The sequence below is a fragment of the Rattus rattus genome, chromosome 1, assembly GCF_011064425.1.
Source record: "Rattus rattus isolate New Zealand chromosome 1, Rrattus_CSIRO_v1, whole genome shotgun sequence".
NCBI lineage: Eukaryota > Metazoa > Chordata > Mammalia > Rodentia > Muridae > Rattus > Rattus rattus.
In genome coordinates, this window is record NC_046154.1 from 166,963,214 (window position 1) to 166,980,168 (window position 16,955).

Genomic DNA, 16,955 nt, shown 5'->3' on the forward strand with positions numbered 1-16,955 from the left:
AGGATCAACATGAAGGAGCTTTGGAAAACCTAGCAGGTCTCCTCTCTTTAGCAAGTTGAGTTTTGGGGAACATCCCTTTCCTCTAAGATCAATGTTATGTATACGTGCATTTCACCTCAGACATTGGATCACAGTCCAAAAAACCTTTCCCACAAAGAGAGACCACAAGAGAAATACCAGTGTCACCAAGTTCTCTGCCTCATGGCCTTTGAGGAGGTGGCCAGAGCCCCTTTCACTCCAAACCTCCATCTAGAACACCTCTTCTCCCCTCCTTCTCCATCCACCCTGCTCTCTCTTGGCCGTAACTAGTCCTTCCTTCTGCTTTAAATTCAAATATATTCTATTATTTACTTTTTCTTCTCTCACCCTGTCTTTCTCTATTTCCCTCCTCTGTAACATTCACACGCACACGCACCCACATGCACACACACCACTGACATTAATGTCAGTAACAACATTAAAGACACAGATTGTCCATGCTCCCAACGGTGACAGACATCACTTTGAAGGTGACCCCACTCTAAGGAAGATAGAGGTGGGGATAGGGCTCCAGCCAAAAGACCAGGGGACCAGGGACTAGTTCATTTTCTGTGACTCTCAGCCAACCTTCCCTTTCTGAAAACGAACAAGTTCATTTTCTTTCTTTCTTTTTTTTTTGAAGAAAGGTGTCAGAAGTCTTCTGAAGCTGTGGCTTTATGCAAATATACTGCTCAAGTAGAAGGCTGGAGGGGAGAGTTATTTATAACCAACAGGCATTACACATGCAAAAGGTGAGACTGTGAACCCGCGTCTCCAGGGTAGAGGCTCTCATGATGAGCACATCTCTGCAGCTAGCTATTTTTGTGGCCCACAGTTCCCGTATCTGTTAGATTCTTTTTTCCAGACAGGCAGCTCTAGAAGCATTCACTAATTTCAGAATGACCATGGACCCTCCTCTCCAGTGGGATTTTCCTGGCCTGAACTCGCCCTGCACATTAACCTTATTCTCGCCTGAGCTTCATCAACAGATGCACCCCTTGTTTCCTCTCCTAAGCAGGTATCGCACCCCCACCACTAAAGGGCCCCTTTCATCTCCACATTTACTCCTGGAATCTACAAAGAAAATGGACGCGTCCCCAGCAATGACCCCGGCTTCATTGCCAGCTCACCCTCCCTACTAATAAAGACCATTCTACAGCTTGAAATACACGGGGATCACTTCAGGAAATTGCTCCCCACCCCCAAGAGGAAACTGGTAGCTCACCTCACATCAGCACAGCTGATGACAATTACAATGCACTGAAATTCAGTCGGCTTTGATTGTGACATAAGCTAGGACATAAGTTAAAAGTCAATTATCCTTTAAGGGTAATTGGGGTGAGAAAGCCAAGTGATTCCCTGGGTTGGTACTGCTAGATACAGTATCTCATGGAATGATATGTGTTCAGTCCTCGAAGCAGCCCTTGAGACAAAGCAGTGATGGATTAGGTGATCTGTGCTGGGAACCACACAGCAGCGCAGCACAGCATGGTACAGCACGGCATAGCCTGGCACTGTATGGCATGGCATGCCGGCACAGCACAGCGTAGCAGGGTATGGTGCGGCACAGCATTGCATCCAAGTCCAGCACAGCACACACAGCACAACACAGCACACACAGCACACACAGCACTGCACAGTGCACACAGCACACACAGCACAACATAGCACACACAGCACACACAGCACTGCACAGTGCACACAGCACAACACAGCACACACAGCACTGTGCAGTGCACACAGCATGCACAGCACAAAGCACACACAGCACTGCACAGTGCACACAGCACACACAGCACACACAGCACTGCACAGTGCACACAGCACACACGCACTGCACAGTGCACACAGAACACACAGCACACACAGCACACACAGCACTGCGCAGTGCACACAGCACACACAGCACTGCACAGTGCACACAGCACACACAGCACAACACAGCACACACAGCATTGCACAGTGCACACAGCATTGCGCAGTGCACACAGCATTGCACAGTACACACAGCACGCACAGCACACAGCACAGCGCAGCACAGTGCATAGAAAGCCTGACAGTCAGTGCCACAAAGGTGGAGAAATGCTCTAAGTTTCTAAAATGTATCGAGGCAAAGTTTTCTGTGACTGCATTGGGAAGAGGTAACTCACAGTAATGGCTTGCACTGAGGGCACCCAGAAGTAGAGGAGGGTGCCTAACCTGGACCCAACTCTCCAGACTTAGAAACCAAGGACCTGTCAACTCTCAGCTGGGAAAGAATTGAAAACAGGAGGTCTTTGGTTCCATATAATGTACTCATCAAGGTCCTGGTGGACTATTTTCTCTCTCCCCCCTCTCTCTCTCTCTCTCTCACACACACACACACACACACACACACACACACACACACACACACACACTGACCTCCATACGTTTTTTCATAAATCAAGTGCTCAAGGATGGCCTGCTAACGGAAGCCTTGGGTCACTGTATGAGCAGGGATTTCCCACTCCTGCAGACATGACAGGACCGCCTGGTGATACTGCACTTCTGTGTGTTCTCCCAGTCAATCCTACCCACAGGAACTCCCCGAACAGTGCCTCTCACAAAGCATTCTCTCCTCCCCCATTCTCCATTTCCAAAAGACTTTCGCTTCCTGCCTCCCTAAGAAATTGCCGCCCCCTCCCACCACTGATATGTCTTCAGGCTTCACATATTCAACGTACGGCAGGAAAAGTGTCTCTCTTCCTGCCTGTTGCGTGCTCCTTTTTGCTATGTGTAAACCAGTACATAGTAGGTGCTCTTGTCACGTGATGCCTTCATCAAATGATACCTAACATCAGCCACCACTGAACAGCCTCGCCCCAGGTTTCTAATGTTCCTGTCTGAAAGGTAAACATTACTGTGAAGTATTGACCACACAGAGGATTGGACCAAGCCCAAACCCCTTGCAAAACCAAACTGGTTTCATTTGAGGACAACCACCTCTCCAAGCAGATTTCTAGCTGTGGTCATGGGGCAGCATTAACGAGGCAGAGGCAGTGTAGCATTTCCAGCTGGCCTCTGTCTCCGCTGATGTGTCAGTACCTTCAAGTCCCCCGGGAGTGGAGAGTCAGAGAACTGAAGCAGGTCTGGCGCATTTCCATCTCCCCTGGGAAAGCACACCTGGAGGGGCAGCATGGAAAGCGCAGCGTCTGATCTGGGCTTCTGTAACCTTCTTTCATAATTCACTTTCCTATCTATCGCTTCTGAAAACCACTGAGAAATAGGTACAAACTGGATCAACAAAAGATCAGAACGCGATTCTCCATGGCAAAGGCAAGTTTATACATTATAAATAGCGAAGCAGCCGGCTTGAGCCATGCTGCCAGCCACTTACCCAGTCGAGGGATTTGAATGACATCATAACCCTGGAGAGGGTATTGCTAGCCAGCTGGTATTATTTGGAATACACACACACACTCACACACACACACACACACACATGCATGCACACACACACACAACTGTGTCCCACTTACACACACACACACACACACACACACACACACATACTTATGCAGAAAAATACAGCCAATGGGAAATAGTGTGTGCCTCCCATACTGCTTCCTTGGGGTCGAGGAGGTGACAGGCGCCAGCTTTGTTGGAAAAATAGGATCGTTTTATTTTTCAGACTGTCCCAGAGCTCAGCACCGTCTTATTCTCTGCACAAAGCATGATACAGTGTCCTGACGGGAGCCAACCCACTGCTGCTTGCCCGTCTATAGGTTATAGGAAATGAGATCATTCCCCTCACTTGGCAACTAGGACAAGGGTCACCCCCCAACCCCAACCCCCCCCCCAGAGAACTGGCTTTCAATCTAGTTTACCCTGGTCATTTCAGGGTTAACATCATTGTGCTTTCTGGAGATAGTCTTTCTTCCTTTTTTTTAATTTTTTTCCCCAAATTTTGTATTTGCCCTAAAATATAAACTCGCTCCCGTGTCCCACTTAGACCCTCTAATCCTGGTTAGGTGTATTAGCAGACAAGTGTACCTTCGAGCCCTGAGGAAAGTTAATCAGAGAACAGATCCTATTTTCTATGGCAGCATCAGTATTTAACGTCTGCTAACCCTGTCAGAAACACACATTCTTTTAAGGGGGGGAAAAAAAACGCCTCTGTGCTCCAGTTTTTAAAAGCAAAGGTATGATGTTATTTGTCACGGTGCCCAAAAAAGTCCTTACTCGATAACTTTGCCAGAAGAGGGAGAGAGAGAGAAGGCGAATGTTCCCCCAGCTGTTTCCTGTCTACAGTGTCTGTGTTTTGTAGATAAATGTGAGGATTTTCTCTAAATCCCTCTTCTGCTTGCTAAATCTCACTGTCGCTGCTAAATTCAGAGCAGATAGAGCCTGCGCAATCGAAATAAAGTCCTCAAAATTGAAATGTGACTTTGCTCTAACATCTCCCATCTCTCTGGATTTCTTTTTGCCTCATTATTCCTGCCCACCAATTCATTTCCAGACTTTGTACTTCAGAAGCGATGGGGAAAATCAGCAGTCTTCCAACTCAATTATTTAAGATCTGCCTCTGTGACTTCTTGAAGGTAAATATCTCTTACTTTTTTTTCCTTTTTCCTGCACTCATTGGATAATTGTATTTAAATTGTGTACTGTCTTCTTCTGCCTGCAGTCATTATATTTGCTTTAGAATTTGCATTGTTTCAGAACTGGGAGTTATTTACAAGTTGCTGAATGTGCGGTTCTGTGCGAGCTGTTAAAAAAGAGGTCCGGGAGATGAATGCATTTGCAGAAATGTCTGTACGGGTAGAAACTATTGCAAGGTACTTATGCTAAACCCTCCACTTCTACAGGGCTTCCACGCTGCTGGTTTTTAAAGAGATTCCTTAAATCCTGCCTATGGCTCGGGGCTAGGAAGCGTGGATATAAACTCGGGGATCTGCCTGTCTTTCCCCGGGGTGCAGGCGTTTGCCTTTTAAGATCATGTTCGTGTGTCTGTGTCGATGTATGTGTGTGATTTGTCAGGACTTTATTTACGAGGCATGTCACAGATTAAAAGTTACATTTTAGACGATAGGAAAGCTTTCTAAAAAAACGCTCTTTGGAGCCAAGAATTGGGAGTTCTTTGCACTTCTGCCCAGAAAGTCAAAGTTAAAGTGAAGTTTGATTTGCTTCTCTGTAAAAGCTCTTCGACAACTTGCTGTCTTTGCATATTCAGAAATTTTAAACAGATCCACGCTGTGCCGGGAAAGCAGGAGCGTTCTGGCGGCTGCTTGTCTAACTTTTCCCTTTGGAAGGGGACTTTTCCTGGTGGCTGAGCTTGGGGCTTAGATTTCGGTTTGAGGCTCTGCTCTTAGACTAGGTGCGGTAAAGTCTCTTTAGGTGAATCTGGCTGCCGCCGCTGCTGCTGCTGCCACCGTCCGTGGCATTGCCTTCTCCTTTCGATCACTGGACCGACTTCAAGTTTCCATTCTCAGCAAAATTATATCCTTCCAGACTTGTGTTTTTTCAATTTGCAAGCACTTCTAAGCCGCTGTCACCGGCTCCTTGGAGGCAGTTGCCGGAGGGCTTAATTCATAAAAGATCCCAGTCAAAGAGTGCAGCGTTTCTGTGCTGCTTTCAAATGCTTCCTCGCTAGGACTTTTCTTAGGCAAGGAAGTGGCTTGGGACTTAGGGAGACAACCTTGTCAAGCACCTAATTGTGCCATCCGTGCGATGCCAGCCAGCTCCATCCACCTTACAGGAGTGAAGTCAGCGTTCATATACGCTGTGTGGTCTGGCAGCTGAGATTGTGTTTCCCAAAGGGACTGTGGAATGTTACCTCGGCAGGCATTCATTTCGCGTTTGGAAAACCGTCTCCAAATGAACTTTCTTTCCGTGCTGGGTCTGCAGAACATTTCAGAAGCGGAGCTAGCAATCTGCTTCAACTTTTTCCCCACCCCGTGCTTGCAGCAGGAGGTGGCTGAAGGGAGCTGCTGCGTGGTGGTCTTTGAAACGTAGTTCAAGGAATAGAGGTCAACTGCCTAGAGCGGTGCAGGCAGGGCACAGGCTGGCTTTGTACTCTGAGTCTCAAGGTATTTCCCAGTGCCTGAGCCAGAGGGAAGGTGGGGGAGGAAGGGAAGGAGCTGCCACTTGGATCGCTATTCTGGGTAGCCAAGACAGATAGCCATACAATGGAAATTAGTGGTTTCACTTGGGGGAAAGGATGGACTCTAACTTCCAGCTGTGCAGCTCGCTCATTGTTTGAATGGACAAAAGGCAGTTTACCCAGGCCCCTAGCATACCTGCCTGGGTGTCCAAATGTAACTAGATGCTTTCACAAACCCCACCCACAAAACAACACATGTTCTTAAGTCCTGGGCTTTGTTTTCACTTCGGCCTCATAATACCCACTCTGACCTGCTGTGTAAACGACCCGGGACGTAGCAAAATGACCGCACCTCCAGTGAGTACCCTCTTACAACTGTTGCCCTCATATTTTGACCAGCCATTTTCCTGGCTGTTCAGACATCTGGAACCAATTGATATCTCACTTGTTTAACAAAGAGAGGTCCTTGGAGACGTGGATTTGTCAGTGATCTTTGAGGAAAGTGCTCTGAGTTCAGGATTGGCTTTTTTTGGCCCTTTCTCGCTCAGGCCCTTCCTTGCCTTCTTCCTATTACAGCTATGGCTTCTCTCTACTCATTTTCCTTGTGGTTGATGAAATAAGGGGCCAGGGGAATGGAGAACATATGGGGAGACTTGTTTTGGACTTTTTTAAACTCCTGAGCAAGTCTGTTAGTGTTTTCTGTTTGGGGACCATGATGTGATAAACTCTGACTCTCTTAGGTATGCTGGACTGGTCTCTGAGCTCCAGGAAAATGCACCAGAGGTTCTAGGATTGTAAGTACTGACATTTATCAGGCAGTGGTTTTCAGGTTAATCCCATGCAGAAAGGAAAAGAAAATTGGGTTCAAGCAATTTTCAGTTTTTCAATTCTATAGGTACATATGTCTTGCTGGACTTAAATGCACCGTCCCTTAAATAACGGTTAAAATGTCATTTGGGACAGCTCCTGACAGTCTAAATTTACAAAGGCTGTGAGGTTGAGTAACAGTTCCTGTGGACCTAACCACTGCAGGTGCCTGGCCTTCACCACTATCTGGAACTGAGCAGGGGTAGGGGGCAGTGTTTCCGAAATGGGTTGGCTGGAGTAATGTTCATTCTAGAGCTGATCTGTTGCCAGAGTGTAGGAAAGTCTTCTCTAAGACCAATTATGGGGATTATAGGCCTGCCCTTTCACAGAGAACCATGAAGCCCTTTTGGGTTGGGTTTGTTCAAGTTTCCATGAGAAATACTGAAGGGGAAGCTCCCCTTCATTCTTTTTATAACTAAGAGGAGTGAATAGATATTAGCTCATTTCTAGAAAATCTGGTGTCTTTAGTTGTATGCAGATGGAGTACTTGCGTGTCCTCTGTCCCTGATGACTTGAGAGTAAAGAGTTCCTTTCATTTCCAGCTGTCCTATAAACACTACTTAAATATTTACCCTGTAAAATCAAAAATCAGGGCCACGGGGTTCCTTGCCCCGTGCTAGGCTGAAGAACTAGCCACTAAATTGAAAATGTGTTTAAAACGTTTGAGCAAAAGTTGCCGGTGATATGGTGCCATTAAGTGAGGCACTCACACAGGACAGGGAAAGTGGCCGTAAACTAAATGTCTGAGTCGCATTCTCCAAATAAGTTGGGATTGAATGAACTTGCCTCAACTGTGAGGTTTAAAAAAAAAAATAAAAGCTCTTTTAAGAATTATAGCTTCCGGTATATCTCTATGACCCCCTTTTATAGGGTGGCTCACCTAATACCCTGTTGGTGACTCTTTCCATGGCATTGAAAGCATGTGTCTCTGAAAGGGGTGAAACCGTGGGGGCCTTCCTGGAAGAAAGTGCATGCTGGTTTCACAAGTAGCAGCATTAATATCATCACAGCCTCTGTCTGCTTCTTAGAATGAAGAGAGACTCGAGTCATGGGGATGCAGACTTTGGCATGGATGTCATTTGGCTATTAACCACCGGCTAGCTTGTGCCAACCAAGGGTCCCTTGGTAGATTTTGTTATAAAGTTGATAAGAGGGGTCCATGAATGCTTCCCAGAGATTAAGTCAGAATTTCTGCTACTCAAGAAAAGGTTCTTGCAGATTTTAAGCCCAGTGCCCTGCATTTAAAAATGACTCTCAGTGTGTACCTCCCCGATAGTGAAGAAGGGAGGGCTTGGAATATAAAAATTCCATTTATGTCCTGTTGAGGCTTGGACGATGATTTTTTAAACTCCCTGACCTTCTGCTAGCCTCCTATTTCCTGCTTGTCACTCTCCCCCAAGGCAGGAATAGAAATTAGAAGCCTTCCTCCCCAAGGCAGCCATAAAACATGGGCATTTGCTTCTGACCTCCCATGACTTTCAGTAGAGGAGCTGGCCAGAGAGAAATCTGCTGCCTGCCTTGTCTGATGGCAGGCCATTGGCCCCTCCCCCTCCCAGAGGGGTCTTAAATCGTACACCCGGGATTTATGAATGCTTCACAAAGGAGCATAGGAGAATCAGGAGAAGTAAGACATGCTGGGTTTTCCACCTCAGTCTACCCTCATTAAATGTTAATTTTGCCCACTGTCCACGCCCCATTGAACATAGGCACAGCGCAGCAACAGCAATGTATGGGGAAGTAACCCCCATTGTGGAAGCTCTATTTTTTTCTAAAGACTCTCACCTCACTTAAATCTTAAGTAAACACATCATGGCTTTCAGGCTGCTTTTCATTATGGAGGTACAGACCTTTATGCTGTGTAAGGAGAGGGATCACACCTTTCTGTCCCTTATGCTTTTGTGAGACCATTGCATTCCTAAATCTTCCATGTTTTTCCTGTTTGGGGATTGCGTGTTTGGTTTCCCACCTGTGGTTGTATTAGCTGCTAAGATTCACAGGTAAGATTTCTCTGCCTCTTCTCCCACCCACCGCTGCTCTCCCTCCCTCCCTCCCTCCCTCTCTCCCCTCCCTCCCTCTCCCTCTCTGAGAAGCTAAAATGATAGGTTTTCCTAATACCGTTCTGGCCAGTGTAAAATCTTCTTAATCTATGGCCTGAGAGTGATGCCCTGGTTAATTTAATATTCTGATCAATAATAAACATGATGAATACCTGTGCCATCTGGAGACGGTCAGCTTTTAGAGTATTTAAATTAAAACAGTTCGAGGGCAAAGCCGAGCACAAGGTAACGTTTGATAATTCAGACGTTTTGTCGCTCTCTCAGGTTGACATGGGAACCCCAACACACACACACACACACACACACACACACACACACACACACAAATAACTCCATCTTTTGTCACCCAATAAATGTTGGTAGCCCTTTTGCCCTATTTATTCATAATGGGAACTCATAAAAACCCCAGGGGAACTTCTGAAGACCCAGCAGCGAAGGAACCAAGCACAGTTTGTCTGATGTCAAGATAGGCTCAGGCCAGGATACTCGGGGACCCTTCAAGCCACACTGCTCTTCTAGGATAGAGAGTTTTAATGAATGATAGCAAGGACTATTGAGTGAGGGTCAACATATCCCTGCCCCACCCTTCCAGGACCCAGAAGGATACCTGACCCTCCTTTTTTTTTCCCCCTTGTGACAGATAAAGATACACATCATGTCGTCTTCACATCTCTTCTACCTGGCGCTCTGCTTGCTCACCTTTACCAGCTCCGCCACAGCCGGACCAGAGACCCTTTGCGGGGCTGAGCTGGTGGACGCTCTTCAGTTCGTGTGTGGACCAAGGGGCTTTTACTTCAGTGAGTAGCTCTCCCACCCCCTCCCCCAGTCCTCTTCTCTGTGCTACCAGGATTCTGGATTCTATGGTTTCCTGGGTTTACAACTGCAGGGATCGGAAGAATAACTAAATGACTGCCTATGGTGGACAGCCATCACTAGACTCTGCGATCCGTCACCTTAAAGGATGCAGAGCACTTCAGTGGGGCTTTGGCAGGTTTGGGAGACTTAGGGTTGAGTTTTCTTCCTTAAGGGCTTGCCTTTAAATGCTTCCTCTGGGGCCTTCTTCTAGATTGTGTGGTCAATCCCCACTCTCCTGTTCCTGCCAGTGAAGAAAGGAGACAGAATAACCCTAGAGTATTACAGATCTTGTTCTTAGACATTTGGGTGCATATATAAGCACCCAGAGGGCATGCAGGGCTCCTCTGAGTATTCTGTAATTTAAAGTAAAATGGTAAGGATCTTCACCCCAAATCCATTCGACCTTGAGAAATGAATTAAGTGGAGAACGAATTAGATGTCTCCATGGAACACAAAGCCAGCATGAGTGGACAGAAGGTGATCTTTGCCAAGAGATGGTTGTAAGTACATAAGCTTTCTAACTGTGCACGTGGTACCATTTTCAATGCGTCCGGGATGCAGATTGACTTTGATACGCTCTCTTCTGTCCTTTGTCATTACTTTCCTTTGATGTAGCTCTTCCCTGGGTATTATGTCTACCTAGAAAGGAGTCTTTGAACAATTCAGCACCACATATCTTAAAAGTAGGTCTCAGACAATCAGAAAGTCAGCAGTCCATGGGAAGGAGATAGAGGAATCAATGTCTGTAAATAACACACACCCATAAGTCAATGGCCGCCGAGGGGAGTGGCCACTTGAAAAGAAATCTACCTTACACACATCCCTCTCACAGTATATTACAATGCAGTGGAAAAATTGAAGGACAGATGTGAACTCTGTACATTTCTTTGAAGTGCAAGGAGTTCCTGGAACCTGGGCATGAATCATTTGCCAAAGTTCCTGCCACTCAGGTGCAGACAGATCACCTCAGTGAACCCCTCAACCTCAGTGAACCCCCCCAAGTCCCCAAGCTCAGGCTCCGCAGAGCTCCTGAGATGACTCACATTCTTAAAGTCTCTCTTGGCTTCTTGTCAAATGCCAGTCTCTATACCAGGCAGGTAGTAATGACTGTGGCTTGTGTGGTATGGTGTGTGTGTGTGTGTGTGTGTGTGTGTGTGGAGACAAAAGTTTATTCATATAAGTTTGAAACTATGAAGGGAGCTACCAAGGAGCCTGGTAATATGTATTTACCATGGTTTTGGCAAAATAAAATAAAAAAGACAACTTGGCAGGATATCATCAGAGTCGAACATGCTTTCAGCTGTGTGAATGGGAAAATTTCCACTTTGTGCTCCCTGCCAGTCCTTTATTTGAATAAATTCACTTACTCTTCTGGCAATAGAAGAGTTCCATCCAGTTCTCTGGTACAGGGTAAATGAATGAGCTTATTAGGTGGGTGATTTTTTTTTTTAATGCCAGACTTGTTTCACCTTTAAGAACATTCCATACAAAGTGAAATGAGACATGAACTGAACAATGAATTAAGAACATTCTATAATTAGCTGTAATTGGCCATGACTTTGCTTTGAAGAACATACATTCTTACCTCCGATTCCCAAGGACTTCATCTTCCCTTAGCAAGGCACTTGTGCAAGCGCCTTCTGTGTAGTGCCAGGTTGAACTGTAACACCCACTTCGATGTACTCCAGGACTTCCATGCATGGTACATGATCATGCCTGTGATAAGATAGCCAAAACTAAAACAAGAAATACTGACCCAGCTCAAGATAACTGGGCAATACTTATATCTGTCCACACAGACAGTTGAGCTTTGAACACTGAAAGTGGAAACCAATTTTAATGGACTGGAATGGTTTTTGCATTTGATCTCTGTGAGGATTACAGTATATTGTTTTATGTTTTGATAACTTCAAATGAAAAGAAATCATATAGCCACTTGATATTTATAGCAGAGTTCTGGATTTCAAAACAATGGCTGTGTGAAACATGTGCTTTTGTCAGTCCTGCCATGAAGAGTGCTTTTTGATCATATTCCTCCATACTCAATTCTATGACTTAAGCTAAATCCCATGCCCCATTTTGTTCCTTGAGCATGAAGGTATTCTTGATAGCTTTCTGGTCAACTCCACGATCCTCTCTACATGAGAAGAGCTGATCCTTTTAAATTGCTTTAGTTTACTTCAAAACACTGGGAAAGCATTTGTTGTGTGGTAGCCCAAGATATAAATGAGAAGCCAGGAGATGACTGAGAGACTGACCTTGCCTTTGATGTACTCAGTCTAGTCAGAGGTTAGAAAAAGAGTGTGTGTATCATATGCTGGAAGGAAAAATGACCTTGGAAAACAAAGTTCAATTCTTAAAGCTTTTCCTGAGTCTTCCACATCACTCATGACATGTGTTTGCCAGGCTCTGCCCTCGAAGTGAACTCCTCAAAGGCCACAGCTATTTATCTTTGAAGATCGGTGTCAAGTTCAATGTTTGATTGATACAGTAGCTGCTGGTATCTATCAATTTGAAAGGGCAAGATTGAATCCCAGTAAACTTAATAGAACTGTTCCTGTGGGACTCTCCCAGTCAGAACCACCAAGGATTACGATGCCCAAATGCTTTCGAACATACTTCTCACCTTGGGCCTACCTAGTTATTTGATGAAACTGCTTGGCTTTCCTCACAGAATGCAATGTATGCATAGCAACAGGAACTTAGAAGCTGTCCTTTGGCCATCCCCAAGCTACACTCATGGTCTGTTTCCTTCATAAGCCAATTATTCTTACAGGCATTAACTGTTGTCAACAAATTTTATTGTTTCCTTTTTAATCCCCTAAGATTTACTGTGTGGGGGGAAGTCAGCCCTAAGCATTTATAGTCCTCAAAGCACCTTTTAAAGGAGAGTACCCTTCACATTTCTGCCCACCCCCAGTTGACATTTACTAGATTTAACTCCTATTTTCAAAGTTTTATTGAGCCCATACCTTTTTATTTTCAACTGGTTCAACTCCACTTCGGAAGTACGTATGTCTCTCAGTTGTGGAAGGCAGGATTTGCTCTTGGTTTGATATTTAAACAACATAAAGAATTCGCCTCTATTTTATTTATTTATTTATTTATTTATTTATTTATTTATGGATAATACACACTATTTAACGAGGGGTTTTGAAATCCTATTACAATTATTCGGAGTAAGTTTCTTGTTTGTTTCCTTTGTTTGCTTGTTTGCCTGCTTTGTTAATTCTTACTTTGTGTAGGTTGACCCAGTTTTGCAAATGAGCTCACACTATCCTTCTAGCCCAAGTTCTGTGGGAGCACAGTAGACGCAACCTCCTGGATGATCTGTTGTAAATATCCCTTCAGCATAAGTGGAGCAGTTGATCCAAAATTAATGTGGCTTCCCCAGACATTTTACCAAATGAAGGATCCAATGAAGAGCTAATTATGGATTCTTCCCCATGTACCAGAGAGAGAGAGAGAGAGAGAGAGAGAGAGAGAGAGAGAGAGAGAGAGAGAGAGAGAGAGAGAGCATGTCAATCAGACATACGCTCTTTTGGTTCTGGGAGGAGGACAGTGCCATTGTGGAGGTGAAGGCTTGCTAGTGAAGAGCTCTGGATTAACTGACTTGTTGGAACCCACACAGAGGATAGACGTCCCATTATAACTTTGTTTTGTCTGAAGCACTCCAGTGGGTAAAACAAAGTTAAAAAAAAAAGAAAGAAAGAAAGAGTTGTGCTTGCCATAGGTATAATTTTGGACAGCTATGGCGAGAAACCATTTTTAACATGCTGTTTGGGAACTTCTGGAATTTTTCTCCTTTGAGGTATTTAAGAAGTTGACAGACAACCAACCCTCTTGAATGGTTTCAATTAAGAACAACCAGAAGAAAGAGAGGTTCTGGGGTCCTTTTCAGTTTTAGGAGTCTATAAACAGTCCCTTAAGTAAACTGTATATGCTTTACCCCGGGCAGTCTGGGGGAAAGGAGAAGTAAATCAATTAGAAAAGAAAGTTGGATACCCTTTCAGCTACCCCAGATTTATGGCTTTTGTAAAACATCCCTCCAATGTATGCTTATTAGGAACAGATCTGAATAAACGGGCAACATTCTTCATGTGTTAAAGCATACAGCTTTTAAAGAGTTTAAGTGAAACTTTGCAATTAGCCTTCTCAGTTATTGATTGCCCAAACCTTCCAAGGAGGCTTTGGTTAGCATTATAAACTCGGACTTCTTCCTTTGATATGCAGAGCTCAGAAAACTACCTCCAGACCCGTCAATCATGATTTATGTGACTCTGGCAGGCATTTAAACTTCCTGGGCTGAAATGCCCTTGTCTATAAAGCAAGGGGATTTTGTTAAAGCAAATGACCTTTAACTTTAATAGACTTGACATCTAGGTTGCGAGCAGCAAGCATCGATGCTATTGGAGAAGGGAGAACCCTGGATTTAACGAGTACCTGAGGAACATTTAACTTCTTTTATCTTCTTGACATCATTTCAGTTGGTTCCCAAAGGTAGCCAATCCGCTCACTTCAAGAAACAAAAGCCAGCTGCTTTGTTTTACTTCGGTTTGAACCGTAGTCCTCCAAGGACCTAACAGAAATTCAGACATAACCACAAAGTCCCAGGTCATTGACCTAAGGTTGTCATTCCTCTTTGTTATCAAGGACGATCTGATGATTCTTGTCTTTCAAACACTTTCACACTGCTTTGACTTTGGGGAGCCGTGAGTAACTCTGTTCATTCTCTCAGAAGAGAACTCTGTGAATCCACCCCGAGCCTTTGTGCATCCTATTAGACACCTGGAGAAGAACAGCACAGTTAAACAGACACACAGCTACCACCAGCTTTGGGCCAGTGCAAAGTCTGAGCTCCATCCACATTCATTTCCTTGCACAGCACCCCTATGGGAATTCCAGGCATGCATCTGTGTGAGTTCTGATCCAAGGTAGGGGCATGGTCACTGCCTATGGAAAAATAATTCTCTTTGAAATTGATACATCTGGAATTGACCTTATAACCTTGCCCTCATTAGTACACAGGGCTAATAGGCCACAGACATTTTTTTTTTAAAGCACTGGGCTTTTATCTTGACCCTCGAATACTTGCTACTACTTTTTAAAATATACCCAATGGAACTTTTGTGGGCGACTAAGAAAATGATGGTTTTTCTCTGTGAAATCAGGAAATAACTTTCAATTGTATGACGTGTTAATATTCATTAAGACTTTCTTCTCCTGGATCAACAGGAGAAAGAAAGGTTCAGGACCAAAATTGTGGCCTCTTTTGAGAAGAATCCAGAGTTGAGCCTTAGCTCTGCAAACTTACTCAGAGGGAGACCTCGAGCGAGCTCCTGAGCCATGCTGTGCCTCAGTTTCTTCGTCTGTAAAATGGGACCTGCCTTACTGTCTGATAATGGGGTTGAATGAGCTGAGAGATTAGAACATGTTAGTTTAGTTTGGAGTGGCACCTGGTACATCATACCATGCTAATTGGCTATTTACTCTCCTCTGAGCCTTGGTTGCAGAATCTTCTATAAAAACTTAGCTATCTGAAAAATCCACTTAGTTATTGAACTCATTTTTTTTCTGCTTGGGGCAGGAACAACTGTTGGGACAACTAAGACTTGTAATGATCCGGTGCATAGTGTCAGTAGAAATAACAAGAAGAGTGATCTGCTTGTCTCACGTTTACTTTCTCTCCTGCTCTGCCTTCACCCCGCACTTTGACAGGCAAAGATAGTTACTGCATTAGACAAGCAGAAAGTATAAAGGTCTGGGCTGGGGAGGTGCTCAGCAGACTGCACTCGTGCACATGTGAAGATAGAAGGCCAGATGCAGTGGTGCATGTCTGCAATTGTAGTGTTCCAATAGAGAGACGTGGGAGGTATGGACAGAAGAGCCCTTAGAGGCTTGCAATCCAGCCAGTCTGATTTATACAGTGAGGAGAGACCCTGCTTCATCCATGATAGGAGTCAGGGACTTACACCCATGAATGGCCTCTAACCTCCACATGTATGTGGTGGCTCCCACGCTTGTACCCATACACAGAATAGACATACCACATGCATGTACACATCCACACAAAGTGCGATGAAAGGCACGGAGAATTTGAAACCTGATGGATGAAAAAGCCACGTCCACAGCTTCTTGTCCCCAGGAAATACACTCATTTGGTCACTTGTATTGTTGTGTAGCCTAGGGAAATGTCCGCTAAACCCCACTCAACCCCTGGATAATAAGAAGCAAGACTCCTGGAATGAAGCAGTTGGGTTTCAACATTTTCTTGAAATGAGGCCTCTGGGAAGTAGGGAGTAGGCATAGCCAGGTAATGAACTTGTATTTTCCCGCTGAGACCATGGAGAAACTGCTAAGAGAATCTCCTCGGAGTAAAGAAGCAAAGTTCTCTCTGATGAGAGGTAGCTTCTGCACAAGACATTTCACAGGACTGCCCCAGACAGTACACAGCCCCTTGCCTGTGAGATCCAAGATGGCCCTCTGTTCTGGGGAGCCTCCCCCATCACTCACGGGTTTCAAATTCTTCTTCCTCTACCAGAAAACCTCAAATGTTTAACTTCTCGCAGCAGCATTTAGTTCGGAAGGTTTTCTTTTTCTCAGAGAATTACCAAAAGGCTATTTAGTTGGAACAAACCTCTCTTGTGGGGTACCAGCAAAGCGCTGCCAAAGGTTGAAGGACCAGATTATGGTGGGAACCTGATAAAGTGGGGATAGCCGGTGGGCTATAACCTAAGATTTCTATCTGTGCAGTGTATATCTCAACCGGCTGTTTAAGACCATGGAATAAGATCTCACGTCATCAATTACAGGTAGACATTAAGATCCAAAAAGGAGATTGAGCATTGTGTAGTTTGAGCATTCTTCCAAATACCTTGTGCAGATACCAAGTGCCGTGCCATCATCCCTTAGATACTCCATCAGAGCCAACCCCACCTCTCCAGAAGCCACAAAACTCACACCACAGATCCAGACACACTGGGAACAGGCACAAGGTCTCTCCCAAGGAGATTCCCTACTGTCTTCACTAACGGGCCACAGAGACTTTGATCTTGCCTGTAGCCAGATGTCCTTGACAACCAGGGTGGCAAATT

General features: G+C 45.0%; 1 protein-coding gene across 2 annotated transcripts in view; it reads left to right on the forward strand.

Annotated features, from left to right (window-relative positions):
* Positions 1-4,222: 4,222 nt before the first annotated feature.
* Igf1 (insulin like growth factor 1) overlaps positions 4,223-16,955 on the forward strand; it is a 78,968-nt gene continuing 66,235 nt past the window's right edge. Inside the window, exons 1-2 of one of the 2 annotated variants that reach the window (XM_032910829.1) lie at positions 4,223-4,580; positions 9,647-9,803. In XM_032910829.1, coding sequence (XP_032766720.1) covers positions 4,518-4,580; positions 9,647-9,803 — 220 coding nt within the window. In that variant the 5' untranslated portion in view covers positions 4,223-4,517. Of the gene's footprint in view, positions 4,581-8,578; positions 8,947-9,646; positions 9,804-16,955 lie in introns of those variants that run through there. The other variant, XM_032910837.1, reaches the window with a different exon arrangement.